Source organism: Lottia gigantea (genome assembly GCF_000327385.1).
Source record: "Lottia gigantea unplaced genomic scaffold LOTGIsca_5, whole genome shotgun sequence".
In the NCBI taxonomy this organism is placed as follows: domain Eukaryota; kingdom Metazoa; phylum Mollusca; class Gastropoda; family Lottiidae; genus Lottia; species Lottia gigantea.
Window position 1 is genome coordinate 4,107,078 of NW_008709715.1, and position 19,336 is coordinate 4,126,413.

At 33.2% G+C, this 19,336-nt stretch overlaps 4 protein-coding genes across 4 annotated transcripts in view; 1 reads left to right on the top strand and 3 right to left on the bottom strand.

Moving 5' to 3' along the window:
* LOTGIDRAFT_106084 (hypothetical protein) overlaps positions 1 to 2,435 on the top strand; it is a gene marked incomplete at both ends in the record, with an annotated part of 25,857 nt that extends 23,422 nt beyond the window's left edge. Inside the window, 3 exons of the mRNA XM_009062024.1 lie at positions 579 to 656; positions 1,565 to 1,738; positions 2,287 to 2,435. Coding sequence (XP_009060272.1) covers positions 579 to 656; positions 1,565 to 1,738; positions 2,287 to 2,435 — 401 coding nt within the window. The remainder of the gene's footprint in view (positions 1 to 578; positions 657 to 1,564; positions 1,739 to 2,286) is intronic.
* A 4,273-nt stretch (positions 2,436 to 6,708) lies between these two features.
* LOTGIDRAFT_154331 (hypothetical protein) lies at positions 6,709 to 9,768 on the bottom strand (the record flags this gene model as incomplete). Its single annotated transcript, XM_009062025.1, has 4 exons — positions 6,709 to 6,930; positions 7,243 to 7,644; positions 8,543 to 9,209; positions 9,320 to 9,768. 4 exons carry the CDS (start codon positions 9,766 to 9,768, stop codon positions 6,709 to 6,711), a joined length of 1,740 nt encoding a protein of 579 aa, XP_009060273.1.
* A 2,087-nt stretch (positions 9,769 to 11,855) lies between these two features.
* Positions 11,856 to 12,881, bottom strand: LOTGIDRAFT_154332 (hypothetical protein; the record flags this gene model as incomplete). The annotated part of the gene is made up of 1 exon (XM_009062026.1): positions 11,856 to 12,881. The coding sequence occupies one exon, from the start codon at positions 12,879 to 12,881 to the stop codon at positions 11,856 to 11,858; it is 1,026 nt and encodes a 341-aa protein (XP_009060274.1).
* A 3,718-nt stretch (positions 12,882 to 16,599) lies between these two features.
* LOTGIDRAFT_183268 (hypothetical protein) lies at positions 16,600 to 18,788 on the bottom strand. The gene has a single exon (XM_009062027.1). It carries the CDS (start codon positions 18,163 to 18,165, stop codon positions 16,804 to 16,806), a length of 1,362 nt encoding a protein of 453 aa, XP_009060275.1. The 5' UTR covers positions 18,166 to 18,788; the 3' UTR covers positions 16,600 to 16,803.
* Between the last annotated feature and the right edge of the window lie 548 nt (positions 18,789 to 19,336).

Sequence of the window (19,336 nt, forward strand, 5' to 3'; positions counted from 1 at the left end):
AATAATAAATAAATATGTTTNCAATTGCGCCTTAGGGGCTCCGTAATTTAGCAAATATTTATTTGGTAATTTTATTACGTTCAGTGAGATTTTGATTTTATAATTGAGGAGTCTTTGCGGATTCTGGATTTTTTATTTCAAAATATGGCCATAATTTTACCAGTTTGAATTTCAGCATGAGTTACACAATTTTAGAATTCCAGTTAAGTTTAACCCTGATAGTTGATTTGTTTCACCTCATCATTAACCCTGTTCTTTAGAATGACTTCTATATTTGGTCACAGAGATGCTTTGTTTTCTAAACTGTTAATAGAAAAAATTGATATGTTTGCGATCTCTAATATAAGATTAAAATTTAAAAGAAATGAAACAATAACATGATGTTTATTTTCTAAAATGTTCTCGTTAAGGGGATCATCTTGATTGAACCCTTGATCTATTCAAACCTAAACTTTTATTTGATTGGAAAAATTTGCTGTGAAAAATGAAGCATTACAGTGGCCAAAATCAAACATGTATAACATCACCAAGCATGTTTTTAGTTTGTGTTATGTTTTTTTTCTTTCACCCTATCTTAGTGAGGAGAACGCCTGGTGTAGGCAGGCTACTAGTGGTTATATTAGAAGGTTCCAATCTTAAAGCTAGTGACCAAAATGGTAGGCATTCAACATTCTTTTAGCATTGAAAACCTGGCTCCCATACTGGTACAGACGTCAGTGTTGAAATTTTGATTCCCTTCCGGGTATCGCTTTCAGCATTATTATTCTGGTTTCCTGCCTGACACTCCCCAGAATTAAAAACATGGTTCCCTCAAAGTCATTTGCACCTTTTTCTATTATTCTTTCATTATCTTTCACAGTTCAGAATTCACCTTTTTGGCCCCTTATATAGATATATGATAAACATTTATTGAACCTCTTTGATACCATACTTTGAACTTTTATCAGCCTCTATTGAAGGCCCCTGAAGGTATCTTGTCTCACAAGTCTTCTAACAAGGAACAAAATATACGCATGAAATCATTATTCTGACATATCAATATAATAATCAAGCATGAAATTAATATTAATGTAGCACTTTTAATATTCTTTTATTACTGAGTAGATGAGATTTATTTTTTAACTTTTAATATTTACTGCATGTATCTAGGAAATAGACTTCAAAGAAGACTGTCATTAGGCTTCATTTTAAACAAATGATTATAACATTTGTCCCAAAAACCAACTTTTGGTATAAAAATTTATTTGTCAGTACTTCATTCTTCAAATATGAAGTTGATTCGAAATATGTTGTGGGGTGCCACATTTTCATAGGATTTTACTCAAGAAACATCCTGCTTTTAAAAGTTTGAAAGTATCAGCCTTGTTTGTAAGATGATGTCAAGTTAATTCTAGATTTTGAATGGAGTCACTCAAGGAAAAAATTCAAAACAATGCATCAAGATCTATATTTTTATCAGATTGAAGTAAAGTCCACTAAATTCTAACATGTCTCAAAGGTAGGATAGTTTTTATAAATGTCTGTCTAATAAAGTAATGAAGTTTCATGTATTTTCCATTTATAGGTAAAAGTGATCCATATTGTGAAGTGAGTATGGGTTCTCAAGAACACAGAACTAAAGTAGTTCCAGGAACTCTGAATCCTAAATGGAATAATTCCATGCAGTTTACTATAAAAGATTTAAATCAAGATGTATTATGTATCTCAGTATTTGATCAAGATATTTATTCACCAAATGGTAAGTTGAAGACTAAATTTGACCTTTTCCCCATAATTACTGTCCTTGTTGCCAGTTAAGCAGGGAATGCACACTCTGAAACTAATTTTTCCAATTTGTCACTGCATATGGCTAATGGCTTTTTCCAAGAAGGTTTAACTTATACAAAAAAAAAATGTTAAAATTAAAGCTACCATGTTTTGCTTATAAGTATTGTGGTCATTCCCAATTGAATTTAATGAACATGATAGCTTTAATTGAAAATTACCTTTCTCTTAAAGAAAAATGATTTTAGATTTTGTGTCATTTATTGATTAGATACACATACAGATATACGTAATTTAACCTTTTTTTTTTATAGTACTTGATTGAAAGCATTTATTTTATTGAATAAGAAGTAAAGTAGTGTTATATAAGCTTTCCAGATTTTAAAAAAAAAAACAAATGACTGAACATATGATGCATCTGCAAAGAATTAAAAAATGGTTTTAATTTTAGATTTCAAGTATCTCGTGGTAAATCAATCTTATCACTATTATTTTTTTTATTTGTTGTGTTTTTTTTTTTAGATTTTCTAGGAAGAACTGAAATCCGTGTGAAAGAAGTATTAGCTGAAAGTAAAGCTAGAAGAGGTCCTATAACTAAAAGATTAACATTATTAGAAGTAGATAGTGGGGAAGTGGTAGTTAAATTAGATTTACAATTATATGAGACTTAGTGACTTGTTGCATTTCAATCTTTGACATTGTTGTTTTATGTAGAATAGTACAGTGGTTATTGGTATACTATTTCAACAATTGGATTTCAGCTCAAGATCAGACGACATCCCACAGTCAAGTTTGACCTGATGACACAATTTTTGTTCAAAATATTTGTTTTGCTACTAGTTAGAACTCAATCTGATCTGCAGTCACTACTAGTGCATATTGTACAGGAAACAGATGTAAGATTTGTTCAGCTGAGAAAGAGTTCTATCACTGGTAAATCAAATATCTAGAAAAATATATATCTTAATGGAAGAAATTAAAACAGCAGACATGTCCATGAAGAGCCTGATTATTAAGAGAAAACAATAAATAGTTTAATTTTGACAAAGTTTAAGTTTAAGTTAATGTTAATAAATGTTGTATGACCTCTGAATAGAAACTTTCTGATTTTATGCGGCCATTGTTGTAAATACATATATATGGAATCAGTGCTGGCATTTAAGATTAATTATGTACATATAATGTACATGTGATCATGCATTTAAACTTTGGGATTCTTTTTGATAATTTTGCAAAAGTGGTATACTGCTTCACTTTCAGTATTTAGGATTTTTTTGTGTGTTATAAAGTGGTTTGGAAATAGTGCAAAACCTTGTCTGTAGTCTCAAAGGATGCCTTGCACATTGCCTAAACATATTTTGTCTTCAGTTTTAAGGGAAATAAGATGATCCTCGAAAAGACTAAATTGAAAAAAAAACCCAAAAGACTATATTGTTGTAATGTTAGTCATTCTTCTTGTAATGATGTTCCATATTCATACATTAACAAATACAAAGTGACCTTTTGTTAATGTTTTATCAAAATCATACCTCAGCTTTGGATGCCTTTCTAATTGTCTGCTATAGGTTAATATATGTTGTACAACATGTTTTTATGCTTTCACAGCATCCAAAAAATTTCTTATCATTGTTATTTAAATTGTTCATATTTATCCAAAATTTGATTTGTTATTTAGCAATATTTGAATGTCTTATCTGACTTTTGTTCCAAACATTATTGAGCTGTTTTTATACATGGAAATGTGGACGTTTTTTGTCGTCGCCCCTGTCTGTCTGTACGGCTTTTTGACTTCAAATATGTTCAAATATGAATTAGCTCATAACAATGAAATTTCAATTTTGATAGTGTGGTAAATTACGTTACGTTAAGCTAGAATATACCAATGATCATAAGATATGAACAATCAGGCTAATAGGGACCTACTGTGATATAAATAACTTGTTTTGCTCATAGTAAATGTCTATATTTATAAAACTCCAATAACTATGCTCAAAAATGCATCCAGAGATCTATTCTTTAAGAGAATAGGTATAAAGGTTCAAGTATTTATAAGATAAATTAGTCAGTATTTTCACATAAAAATAACATTTTCATCTGAATATTTGCTTTACCATTCCATAGAGCAGATATCTATATCACTTTACATAAAAATATAAAATAAAAATTGAGCCTCTTGTTTACCACAATTTGGAAAACTTTATGTGGCAACTTAGACTGTTATCAATTCCACTTATTATGAAGTTATAACCAATGCGGTCATGACTTCTGTAATTTGTGAATATAATGTGGATAATGCTGGTAAATCAGATGTTTAGATGGTGCTATGTCTCTTAAATGCTTCTTGTATAAGACTTCAGGCACTATAGCTCGGAGCTCCAAGCTTTGATGGACTTTTTCTATTTTTGAAAATATTCCCTTTCTCTTTTACAATTCTATGAAGCGACATGCTTATCCAGTGGCGTATTTAAGCAGTAACTCTTGAGCTGTAGATATTATGTTTAGAGGATTTTGTTGTGATCTTATTTTATGGAACTGAATTTAGATAAGATCTTGCAATGAAAAAATAGATATTCTTAACCTAGTCTTTTTATTCCAAGCACTGTTATGTAAAATAAAAGCAAATATAGACAATACAGCATTATAATCATTATTTAGTAGATGTTAGTTACAATATTATGTTTTACAATTTAATATTATGTTTTACAATATAATACGATGTGTTATAATATCATGTTACAATATGATAACATGCGTTATGTAATATCATATGTTATGATTTGATATGTGTGACAATATATTTTCATGTGTTACTATACAATATAGTGCATTATTATATAATATCATGTTACAATATTATTTCATGTGTTACAATATCATGTGTTCTATTCTGTTGCATTTAAGAAAAATAATTGTTCAGGAGATATTATTCTATTGTATTTACATTTATATCTATATCTATATCTTCTCTTATCATGTATTATTATAGTAATTGGCTCACATAGGAGTTCATAATTTTGTAAATCTAAAAGTGAATTTTTTTTAAATGAAACAGTGCTATATGTGGAGTTATTTATATGCACTCCAAATTAAAGAGATTCAAATTTAATTTTTCATATATGATATTCATATTTTGCATTTCTCCATTTTCCTTTATTACTGCAGCTAACTTCAAGCTTGAAGATCATTAATTTGCTATCTTATAACCTTCTTTAGTGTTTTTTTTTTCATTGGGGTCTGACAACTCATCTGTTTAATTTAGTTTCAATATCTTAAAATATGTTTTAAACCATGTTACATCTATGCACATTTTCGTACATGTAATTTGTTTTATATGACTAGCTTATTCAAGTTGCCAAAATCCTTGATGTAGGTACTATTTTGAGTTTTTGTTGCAAATTTGGTTTGTAATTGACATTTGAATCATTTTTCTGAAGGCATTGACTTTGTTAGTAGACGCTTTTATTGCCTATTTTAAATCTTTTTTACTTTCAAGATTGAAAACTCTGATGTACTGAGATTGTGTTTCATTAGAACCCATTTCATCAAACTACTTGTATAACAACCTATATATATCTTATATGTATCATATTGCTATAAGTATTAATTAGAATATATAACTTGTTGGTTACATTATGTTACTCTAGTCAGTAACAAGTTATTTTAGTGAAGCAAACATTGATATTTGTGTGTATGTGTGAACATTCAAAACATTAACACGAGCAGTCAATTTTATTTTTAGGTTGTTTAGTTCTCAAAAGACAGATTACTGGTTTGATCATTACTATGGAAACTACCTAAACTATAGTGGACTACTTGTTTTTATGTTTTGAATCACATCCTATGTGTACCAATATCTCGACTATATCAAGATAAAGTAGCCTACCTACTACCATCAGTGGGATCACTAAGGCGTCCACAAGATATTTCTACACATCCAGTGATGATTCAAGACAGTCCACTAATTTGTTTGAACAACATATAGAAGCGAGGAGCACATATAACCAAACACAAGACAATATTAACTTTATAAGGTTAGGCACATGTTCCATAATATTGTCTTGTGTTTTGTCACTAATTTCTAGTTTAAATGATAATGATAATTTTAGTTTGGATTCTATAATACCAATAACCATTGAAATTTATTTGGCTTTAAATCAAATGAACTGTTCTTGTTTCTGATTTGAATTATACCAAAATGTGCACAAACTTCTTTGCTCAACTATAGTTCAAGTCATCAATGAGTTGAGTTGTTTGGGGGACTCTCTGTAAGGTGCTGTATGTTCAATGCCAGACAACATTCCTGATTCAACCACTTTGTGTTATTGATAAGTGGATCAGTGTCAACGAATTGGCTTGATAAGCTATAGAGTGTTGCTTTGTCTAAAATTATTCTAGAACTCATGTAGTATATATAAAGCCTTCTATTGTTGATTTTGTCTCAAATTATGTTAACTACTTATAGATATAGCTTATTGTCCCATTGTTAAACATTTGTTTGTTAAAAAAGATTACACATTGATCCGAGTTTATGTTTAGTCTGTTTTATAAGCCAAAATATTGTTGTTACCCATGTATGCACCTTTCGATCTATGATCATGCTGTGCAAGAGAGGAAGAAAGAAATAATTTTAGTAATCAAGGATAAAGTTTGAAGATTTTGTCTACCAGCATGTCCCTTGTCACACCTATCAATGATCATTCCCAGATTATCAATACCAGATTATCAATACCACAGCTCGATCAACTAGATGAGGAAATAAGGAACGATGGAACCTTTGACCACCAATTGTTTATCCAATACCAACACACTGTGATAGTTTATATCAAGGGGTTTCTCTATCCAGAAAGTCTCCTTGGTAACATATGCTGATCTTAAAAGTTTCTGCCCGTAGTTCGATATAAACACCATCATTGAAGGAAAGTTTTTAGTAGTGTTTTATTATCGTTAGGAATAGTCATATACAAACACACATTTATTATAGGAACCTGTAGCCAACACTTCAACATAGCCTTTCATAGCTAGATTAGTATAAACATCAGGAACATCAAACAATTGTACATACTGTAATGATGGTACTCTATCATGTTGAACACCATAATCTGTTTCATAATAATATCCATATAACTCAGTCTCCTGCCTTTTACCATTTCTTGTAGGATAGTTCACCTACAACAACAATTCTTATAAATGGGTTTGTTTTGATTGGAAATGATGATAATGATATAATTTGACTTTGCATGCCTATGCAATTGGACTGTTAAGAAGAAAAAGGTCTTTATTTTCTTTAGAAAAACATTTCTGTACACCACCATTGTCATCTTTTACATTTCACAAACTTAATGGAGTCACAATCTCTGGACCAAATACTATTGGTTCAAATAAGGAAATTTCTATTCAAGATTCAATTGCCTTAACATTTAATTTTGTCTCTCGAATTGACCAAATTCAGATGTTCCACCATTTGAATGACAATTTTACCTGAAACTTTTGCATCAATCCAGCAAGATTATAGCCGATAACTACCACTGACATATTTGAAGCTGAATGGAAAGAACAATTTGATATAATAGGTCGCCCATAGTCTCTTCTGATAGTAGAAGCTAAACTTTCATTGTATTTCTTGGACACACAAACATAGTCCGAGTCCCAAGCAAAGGAAATGATCTTCTGAGTAAAAGCTCCAGCAACAGTTAATGATCTATCGATTCTTTCTTTGGAAGTTCTGTCCAATAGTTCTGCCATTCCGGAGCCTGGTACATCTACTGGTAGACAGGGATCATCTCTTATGTACTCAAAAGCTTCAACGTTCAACCAGAATTGAAATTTGAAGCCAGATTTATGAACCATTCTGTCTCTTACTTCAGAGAAAGCTCTGAATACCTGGAAATAAATGACATGCCACATCCTTGTTACGCCTGGCTAAAATGTATATAGCATGCGCATCATGATTTGACTAAGTAAAGGCGACAGGAGCCTAATTTGTTATCATTGTAAATTATGTTTGTTTCTTGTATCAGTTAATGTCATCTGTTAACTGAATTTATGGTATAAGATTTTGATTTGAACAGAATATTCTACTGTTGTCTATTTTGCTTTGATGTACACCAACTATCAAAATGCATTTATGTGAGATCGTATATATCGGGTGACTCAGAAAAAACGTGTCAGGATTATTCATAATGAATAAACTTTTAGCCACATAATTATAGATCTATATATTGCATATTTATATTTTCACAAAAATTAACTTCATAGTTCGAAACACATTGAAATGTCCACATTTCAATTATTCTTTGTCAAAAATTTCAATGCTAAAAGTATTTTTGCAATTTCACTTTAATCCAATTTCATCTATAATTGAACAAATGTTCAGTACAAACTGCTCATTGATGCTCTTTCCACGCCAGAATTATCTTCTGATTTCGGCAAGATGTATTTTAGTCTCTTGTCTAATTGTGTCCTTCGGTTCCCTTTTCATGAAGAAATTTGATTATCTAATGTAAACTTTCTCAACTTGAAAGTTTCTCACACTGAAATTTTTGAATTGCAATCGGGAGATGAATAAGGATTGGTCATTCATTTTTTTTTAATTTTTGCTAATCCGCAAATTGGTCTTGGAAAAAGAGTATATGAGCAGTTTGTGCTGAAAATTGTGCTGTCTTGTATTTCTATAAATAAGAGGTCAAAATATTATGATCTTAACTTTGATACTTCTAAATACTAAAATGAAAAGTATTATTGTTTTTTTCTGATTCACCCGATATAAGACAAAAATTACCTCTTGATTGCTTGCTGTAAATGCCTCGCTGTACGTCACATCCGGCTTTATTTTTGGATCAATGTAGTGAATGATATCGTCTAAAACTGGATCGACTTCTTGAACAGTTTTGTTTATTTCCGTTTCCCAATAGTAACACCCTTTACCAGCACCGCGCCCTTCTTGTACAGCTATAACATCAGCATGACATTGAGCCAAGATTTCAAATCCCTGGACATGTTGTTCTACACTGAGGTTTACTTGGGATCGATTTAGATCCACATATGGAGAAATCGTAAAAAGTTTGCTAAATGAATGAACGGTATTTCCGATTAGTTTGTACAGCTCAACATAAAACGAGTCTACGGATACGTCACCCAAGCAACATTCGTCTGTAGAATAATACCCTTTAACTGTATCGTAAATAGAAACTCCAGAATTCTTCATGAACAGCTCATTGTATCTTTGTTTATGTTCTGTGAGCACTCTGAAAATCCACCAGTGATAAGCTTCAGTAAGCTCTGTAACAAATCCTGTACCGGATTGGGTAGGAAATGACGGAAGACCAAAGAATACGCTCATGTTCATCTGTGAAGCTGTTTCAACCAATAGTTCATGTGGGTCTGTACCAGCAAATGAGGTAAAAAGGACAGCTACCGACGAATTTGCTGGCAGCTCACATGGGTTTCTAAAATAGAAAACTATTAAGTTTAAATCGCCTGTATAGGCAGATGAACTGCAAAAAAATAGTTTCGCTTGCTTTACTTGTACAAAATATTGATTTAGTTGATAACTTACTGAACTTTCTCAAGTGGTAGAACAATACGATAGTATATTCTTGAGCTGATGATTTTTAGATCATACTTCGGACATAACATAATGCTGTTGCTGAAATTCTCTTCATAGTTGTAGGTTAAAAACGTCCTGACGATCAGATCATGTTGACTAAGTTCCTGAACAGCTTCGTCATAACATCTTGTACCAGTTACCCCTGTACTACTTTTCCGACTTCCACACCAAACAAAGCTTGGGTCACGCTGCAAATCCTCTTTGCTGCGAATCACAACCGGTTGAGCTCGAAGCCATACAGTATCTCCCCCTTGAAGCTGAAACTCCTGTAGAGAAGCTACCCATTCTTGTGAAGAGAATCGATCCTTAAACCAAGATGCTGTTATTGGGTATTTCGGAACAGAACGCATGGAAGATACAACGCCAACAAAGTAAATGGAGAACAGTACTAACTCCATCTTTGTTTTGACCTTTTTATGTTTTGGCTAGGATTGATAAGAGTGAAGAGTTTAGAAAAGATCAATATTAGTATAGGGTCTTCTTCACGACATAGTAATTTATATTGTACAAAAAGATATAATACCATAAGAGAAGTTAAAATAGAAGGGGATATTATAATTTTGGGGTTAGATCTCTTCTTGAAGATATTTTTCGCAAAATATTCCATCTTTAGCTTTTCAATGTGGTTTGTTTTAGGTGTTATAGAAGATACTCTCCTATAGAAGCACTGGCCTAGGTCACAAGTAGAGACTATGGATTTCAACATGAAAACTATTTCAATTCAAACAGAATATGTTTTACTGAAGATTATTCATAGATGTTTTGTGCTGAACATCAGATATCGTGTCAGGTACGGTAGTCAGGCCTATCGTGACCAATCTATACAGACAATACCACTTACCAGCAAACTGCCCCTCCGGATATATTTCATTTACGAGTTGCATCCCTTTGACAGAAAACACCTCTACATTTGACTTGATTACAATATGAAGAGCACACATGCGTTCAGCAGCGTGGCTTACGTCGTAAAATTATTATCAGATTAGGTGTGTATTGATATTAGAATCGAAACGACCTTCATATCAGTTCAGAAACTAATAATTGGCTTTAGTATATATCAATACAAATAAAACTTTTAGCTCATTGGTCTCCGCTGACTGAACTAAACGAGGCCTGTGTTGCGTCCCTTTCAAATTTGTACGTGCATCAGCCTTCTCTCTATCTATCTTATTGTTAGGTCCAGAACATGTTATACGTTTCCGTCAAGGGGTGAAACTCGTGCCTACAAACTAAGCCAATTCGGTCGGCAACCAGTGAGCTAGACTTTATAGACTCTCAATATTGGCATTGTCCATTCTTGCATTGGTAACACGCGTATATAAACATATAAACAATATGAATGGCAAGTGCCATAAACATACATTAATTCGCCTATAAAGAAGAAGTAATCTAGCGTTGTCTTCTTTTAGCAGAGTCGTGGGTGGGGCGTAGTCACATAAATATTGAAAGGCGTTCAGGTAAAGTCATGAAAGTTTGAAGAAGCTGGATTTAAAATAATTGTTTAGGTTCTGTCACATTAAGTTCTTGGTTCTTAATTACAAAATAATTTATTTGAAGTGTTTGGATCTTTACAATTCACAAAATGGCCTCTCTTTAAATTCCATTATAATGCAACTTGGTTGAATAAATCTTTAGAATATTTAAAAAATAAAGTATAATAACCTCATTGTGCATGCAAGCATTTATTTGTAAAATATCTATCTACATGTAACTACAATAACAGGTTTATAAACAAAGAAAGAAAACAATTATAATGAAATAGAGATTTAAATATTTGAGACGTTATATATCTATATAATAAGAAAATAAAAGAAATATCAATATCTACATTAGAAAGACACAGTAAGAAAATATTTCTTTGCTATAATTGTTCTGTTATAATTATTTCCCTTTTGAAACTTTCTTATGGAAGAATACAATTCAGATCTATATATAAACATTACTTATTTCTAGTAAATTCTTCCATTAAAACATAACATTACGATAAAAAAACTAAATATAATTAAACTTTTCTAAAACTGATTTTCGACATTTTACAACCCCAATAAAACATGTTTATGAATAGAATATTATTTACAAAAGAAAAAAATATAATAATAATTAACATACAATTAAAAAACTATTTTCACTGTTAAAATAGTGCTCAGAGCGATATAATAATTAATATAAACGCACAGAAGTGAATTTTATATTTAACTCCTAATTATCTGCTAATGAAGAAAAGGATTATCACAAATGTAACATATTTAAAAAAGCGAAATCGAATCAAGAATATTTTTCAAAAATTGAAATTGAATTGAAAAGAAATAAAGAATCATTAGTTCTGAGGGGATAGATCAGTACTGTTCAAATCTAGATTACAATTTCGATTTTGATAAAGAAATAAGAACTGTCTTAAGAAAGCAGCATTAGCGAAGAATTTTGCTATTTTCAAATATCTGTACTAATAAAATTGGTCTGTCTGTTCACCCGTGGTCTGTTACAGTTACTGCTCAACAACGAGACCTCTCTCTATAACTTTAATTAGAGTTCTAGGATCAATATTACCACCACAAAGAGGTATCACAACCTTTTTCCCTTTTAACTCAGGTAAAAGATTCTGTAAAATGGCGGCTAAACCAACAGCACCAGCACCTTCTACGACAGCTTTCTCCACTTCTATCAGACGTAAAATAGCTAAATCTATATATTCTTCTTTAACAACAACCATTTTATCAATCAAAGGTTTGGCCGTTACGAAAGCGTTTACACCAACTGTAGGTACAGCTAATCCATCAGCTATTGATGATGAAGCTTTGGTGTATGTCGGATGACCTGCTTCTCTAGCTGCTGAAAAACTGGCACATTTTTCAGACTCGACGCCGATGATCTTCACCTTTGGATTTAATCTTTTGATAGCCAAGGCCGTTCCTGCAATTAGCCCTCCACCTCCAACAGGAATTATACAGGCATCTAAATCAGGCACTTGGTCGACTATTTCTAATCCCATTGTTCCTTGACCAGCTAAAATATGAGGATGGTCGTAACCATTGATGTAAATAAGATTCTTTTCTTTGGCCACCTGGAGAGCGTGATCCTTAGATTCACCTATATCTTTCCCATGAACAATAACATTGGCTTCAAAATTAACACATCCCTTCTTTTTCACATCCGGTGCAATTGTTGGCATTACCACAGTTACTGGTATATTCAACAGCTTACCATGATAACTAAGAGCTAAGGCATGATTTCCAGCACTAGCAGCAATGACACCACGAGAACGTTCCTCATTAGATAGCATTAACAACGTGTATCTGGCACCTCTTTCTTTAAAACTTCCAGTGTATTGCAGGAACTCCTTCTTGACATAAATTTGCATTTCAGTGAAATTTGACATGCGGGATTTGGTACATGGAGTCTTTTGGATCCCGTCTTTAATTTTGAAAGCTGCAGCCTGTACATCCTGGAATTTAATTTGTTTGGGATTTTCTGGGTCACAAAATTCATCTTTTATATCACTTGGTGTAGACATGATTAAAAATGATATTCGTGTCTTCGAAGAAAAACACAAAACTTAAAACTTAACCAGTTCACAATTACTGTTCACTTTTTTCACACTTGTTCTTGTAAACCAAGGTAAGTTTATATTCAAATGACAAATTTGTTGCCTTTTTATAAGCTAACAAAATCAACAAAGCTGACACATGAAGAATTTTTTGACCAATCAACGACCAAGTGCCAGGGTTTCAACCTTGAGAGGAATACATAGACTAATACTTAATTTACCTTAAGGGATAGGCTCGCCACTTTTGTGACCAATCGTACCTTAGTCTCATTATTGGGAATAACTAATCGCCGAAATTTGAGTCTTCAAATCAATGTGTGTCCAAATTTATTTGCGTTTGAAAGATAAAAGTACGACTCGTCTTTTCTTGAGACTGCAGAAAAGACATATAGAAATAGAAAGAATAATTCCTAGTTAAGTATTTTTGAAGGTACTATAAGATCGCATAAGTAGCAACATGACGGCGACTGTTTAAGAGTTGGCAGTTTATGCGGACTTTTTTCGCGTTTTTAACGTTTGATGGCAATTGGTGGCGGGAATTGTCGCAGTCCTGTTTGACGAGGGTATTCCTGATTAGATTAGCTGAACAATTTCAGTTTCTGAGACCAAGGTACATACGAACCGTCACAAAGTTACAGAAATTGTGAATCAGTAAAGACCTGAAGAGACCAAAAAATTCTATTGTTGGATCAATTGTTGAAGTACTCGACATTCAACAGGACCAGGTACAAATCAAATCAAATAGTAATGCCACTGACAAAGCATAAAATGTTACACATGGCCTTTCTCCAGAACCAGTTATGTCGACCAATACTAGTCCTACCGGAAATAACAACTCAGAATTTGGTTTAAAAATACACCCCACAATGCTTAAGCTCCGTCTTCGCTATAATTTATAAAAGAATCATCATAGTCCAAAAGATCATACATTTGCCCCAAGAACACGGTCATACAAATGTATGATAATGTTATGAACGATTGCAGGATCGTGCAGACGGGGTTTAAACTTTCTAAAATGGACCATAAGAGACCACTTCGCATCATTAATTATTAATACGTATTAGGCATATAATTAGTTAAATCCTATGGTTTCAGCTAAAGTTTATCTACCCTAATAAGTGCCTACATTTCAAAGTCTTGGCGAATAGAAAGTCTAGCTCAATGGTCGGCGGCTGAACTGAAAGAATCTTGAAAGCTTGACTTTCGCCCCTTTGCCAGAAAACGCCTCAATTGATGAATACAACCTGAATTAATGATTAACGTTAACTCAATGCACGTCCAAGTTGTTCTCGTCCGATGCTTTCTGTAGAGTGTCTCTCTCAAGTAAATGGCATTCTATAGTTAAACGTTTTCTACCATGGGTGCAATTCGTACATACAGACTTGGTCTATTCCCCGGGAACTTACTGGGTTGTTTTTAATAGTAGGGCAATATATTCAATGGGTTCTAAAATTGTGAACGTCATTGTGCATGTAAACATTAATTTAATGACTTCAATAACAGGTCTATAAACAAAGAACGAAAACAATTAAAATACAATAGAGATTTAAATATTTGAGACGTTATATATCTATATAATAAGAAAATAAAAGAAATATCAATATCTACATTAGAAAGACACAGTAAGAAAATATTTCCTTGTTATGATTGTTCTGTTATAATTATTTCCCTTTTGAAACTTTCTTCTTTCTTATGGAAGAATACAATTCAAATCTATATATAAACATTACTGTTTTGCTGGTAAGCATTTGCATTCAAAAACAGAATACAGTGGAGATTTTCAACTTTCTTTTCTTCTTTTACCTCTATTTCAAAAGATTGATTCTCCATAACTACTAATTAGGGTTTCTGGATTCCTGCCGAGTTAGACAAACCACTTCACTTTCTAGACGGTGTCTTTAATCCTCCGCCGAAGGCGAAACGCCTCCGTCATCCCGCCAGGTCATTTGAGACTTGTTATTCACGAATTAAAAAGCACGTTTTTCTGATGCAGAGTGCAATAAAAAGTTGGAATGTTTTTATTACGTATGACGAAACGAAACAATAAAGAAATCTTGTTTTTCTTTTCAACATGCAAATGTTTAGCAATTGTTAAATCGTGAATTAATTTTATTTCAGCCTGCATCAGAAAAACGTGCTTTTCAATTTGCGAATATCAAGTCTCATGACCTGGCGGGATGGCGGAGGATTCAAGACACCGCTTTCCTGACTAGGCTAAGTAAAGCTCCAGAAGGTATGTAATATTAGAACTTTTTCATATTTCCATTTTTCTATGTTTTTATTATTATCTTCCTGTGGTTTTTATTCTATAGAAAGTTTTCTTATAGAAATTTTCTATGGGAATATTTTCTGTAGGAATATTATCTATAGAATTCTTATAGAGCTGTTCTTTAGAATCTCTATAAGACAGTTCTATAATAGGACATTTTTCTATAGAACTTCTGAAGGACATGTTTTGCAGGGTTGTGCCTCCTAGAGTGTTTACGAGCATTTCATGTGGGCGAATTTACAATGCTTTTCATGATGGGTTTTACATAGCAATTAATACTCCTGGATATACTACGATAAAAAACAAAATCATGACCAAAAAATGTAGTTCAAGAAAAGAGTCATCTAATATAATGCATGGCAATTGCCCGAAAACGAATTTTATAGCTTCCCAAATACGCTTTAAGTTGAGTCGCACACCCATAAATTTTCAAGAATTAAATCACAGGAATGAAGAAAAAGCATGTTTAGTCCGAAACATCTGCCTCTTATCCAGTCTCTGATGGATATTTTGTCAGCTGGAGTAGAGTCAGAAGAAAAAATACCCTGTTAAATGGGGATTTTCCACACCTTTAAAGATGCGTTTTCTCTAACATAATATTGAATTACCTTTAAGATGATTATGAATAAGTGTTGGGCATCACCGTAACTTTCGTTTTGTTAGTATCACGTGACTGTAACCTGTGACCGATGCTAGATCAGTTTTGCCAAAAAAAAATTTGATGGAACCAGAGACGTGACATAAATGGTGTAGGGAGAAAATGATGGTATGACTGAACTACAAAAATATTCATCTTTCCAATATAGGCCTATATGGGTTTTGCAGATGAAGGTATCTAAATAGGTTTAAAACCCCCGCACCTGCGGAGATGAGGAATGTCCCATTTAACAGGGCCTATTTTTACACCAGCTGACATATGTCCAAATAGCTATCATTGCAGAGGCTGGAATAGAGACAGATGTTCGGTCTACACACTGGTTTGCATAGGGCTTATCAAAAATAATAGAGGGGCGCTGCTGTGCGAATTGAGGAATTTTGCTGACGAGTGTTAAAAAGGGATTTTGGCGCCCCCTTAAAGAACATGCACACTGCTCCTTGGTTTCCGTCGATAGTGGAGCAAGTGCTGCGCTGTCCTGGAGAATTTCCTCATTGCACCCTGCATGGCGTTGCCCGTTTTCATTAGCCACAGGGTACAGAAAAGTAGGACTGATCATACCAAAGAACATGTAGCCTATGCGCACAGACGAATCTTTGTTGTCTCCCCTGAACCAATTAAAACAACTGAATCTGTCAACAGCTTCAGAGCGTGGTCCGAGACTTTATTTTTTTTGCTCGTGATGTTTTTTTACCATTTTGAACTTCCAGTCTTTTTATGCGTTTTTATGCCTACCATGAGTGAATAAGAAATTAAGACTTGCGTATCCTTATATAATGAAGTATATAATTACAATCAAATTTCTCAGAGGGAAAATAAAACTGGAAAATATTGATTTTACACCATTGTGTAGAACAATCCTGTAAGCCAATTGACAAATCGTTACTCTGGGTATAAAAATAAAACCAATTTCTCATCAAACAAAAGTATTCACTGCTTTAAAAAGAAATACAAGGCTAAGCATTTCAAAAATAGACCGGACCCCAAACAATTTTAGAATAATTCTTTCGGAGAATATTTTCTAGTTCTTTTGTATGTTCAGCGTCTCTAGTTTCCACAACACATTTCACCTGAACAGCAAACACATCTGATTTTAACCAAGCTCTTTCATGGAAGATATCTTTAATACTAACACCGAGATCAGCTATAAGTCTGGTAAGATCAGCTATACCACCAGGTCTGTCCGTTACAGTTACAACAAATCTTATCAATCTGCCATCAGCAGCTAGACCTCTCTCTATAACTCTACCTAAAGCAGTAGTATCAATATTACCACCACAAAGAGCAATCACAACCTTTTTCCCTTGTAACTCAGGTAAAAGATTCTGTAAAATGGCGGCTAAACCAATAGCACCAGCACCTTCTACGACAGCTTTCTCCAATTCTATTAGACGTAAAATAGCCAAAGCTATATATTCCTCTTTAACTGTAACCATTTTATCAATCAAAGGTTTGGCTGTAACGAAAGCGTTTACACCAACTGTAGGTACAGCTAATCCATCAGCTATTGATGATGAAGCTTTGGTGTATGTCGGATGACCTGCTTCTAAGGCTGTTGAAAAACTGGCGCATCTTTCAGACTCGACGCCGATAATCTGAACATCTGGGTGTAAGCTTTTGATAGCCAAGGCCGTTCCTGCAATTAACCCGCCACCTCCAACAGGAATTATACAGGCATCTAAATCAGGAACTTGGTCGACTATTTCTAATCCCATTGTTCCTTGACCAGCTAAAATATGAGGATGGTCGTAACCATTGATGTAAATAAGATTCTTTTCTTTGGCCACCTGGAGAGCGTGATCCTTAGATTCACCTATATCGTTTCCATGAACAACAACATGGGCGCCAAAATGAACACATGCAGTTACTTTCATAATCGGTGCTATTCTGGGCATTATGACAGTTACTGGTATATTCAACAGCTGACCATGATAACTAAGAGCTAAGGCATGATTTCCAGCACTAGCAGCAATGACACCACGAGAACGTTCCTCCTTAGATAGCATTAACAACGTGTATCTGGCACCTCTTTCTTTAAAACTTCCAGTGTATTGCAGGAACTCCTTCTTGAAATAAATTTGAATTCCAGTGAAATTTGACATGCGAGATATGGTACATGGAGTCTTTTGGATCCCGCCTTTAATTTTGAAAGCTGCAGCACTTACATCTTGGAATTTAATAGGCTTGGGATTTTCAGGATCACAAAATTCATCTTTTATATCACAATTTACTTCTTTCTGCTCTTCTGTATTCTGATCATCCTCTAACGAATCGCTATTATTTACAACCGGACCGTTGTTACTGGTGTCTACATTTGGTGTAGGCATGATTTAAATTAATAATCGAGTCGTCCCAGATAAACAAAATCTGTAAATTTACTGATCCTTGAGTTCAATCACTGTTGTCATTACTCAATGTAACACAATGCCTTTCTCTGATACGCTGATAAATGTTGGTAAAACGGGTTATATCTACAGTCAAAGTCCAGGTACACAACTATGAAGGTTCAATAATCAAACAATAAAAGAATTTAATGTACTATTAATTTAACTTTAACTTAAATATTGCAAAATGTTCACTGATTTCATTACTATCCTCTTATAAACTAGTTTCACAGTGAGAAGCATAACACATCCGATAAAGTACACACCTTCCTAGCAAATTAAATGCGTAATTCTGGCGGTTCTATTGCCAGTAAACAATGATGCAATAACTAGAAGTATTTACCATTAAATCTGGTATATATAGAGCAAGGTCAACATTCCTTTGACTATGAATATATTTAGAACTGAACACATCTCAGTACAACTTGGCATGGTGTTATATTATTATGTTAACCCTAGTCTAATTTTTAGAATTCGTTCATTCATCATCGTGTTGAACCAAAATCTCTACCACATGAGAGAGGTTAATAGCTACTCAACATTTATCTGGCTTGTGATGATGAAATTTAATAATAGAACGAGATAAAGAATGAATTCTAATGACGTAGTTGTAAGAAAAGTAACGGTTCGATGCGTAGATTATGTATAGTAATTATATGTTGTTGTACAAAGGACATATGGATGTCAGTTTGATAGGAGTCAACTTGTCCAATGTCACATTCTACCTATTATTAATATAATACATACTCTGTTTCAACAAACAAAACCTTACTGTTAAACAGTAAAACACAAATCCTACAACAGAACACAAACTTTATGCAACAACCAAACACAATTTTAACTACAGAACACAACTCCTCAAACACCATCTGAGTAAGGACAATTCCATCAACTAAACAAGAAAGAATCCACAACCATAATAGGCTAAACACAGGAACAAAACCAAAGCCATCATCAATAAAGGATCGACAAATTCAAAACCAGGCATAATAAGAACAAATTCAGATTCTTAACCAATATAAAAGCAAGGACAAATCCAAAACCATCATCATTAGAAGGAAAAACTCAAATCCATCATGAAGACTGAAACAAACAAAAATCATCATCAAAACCC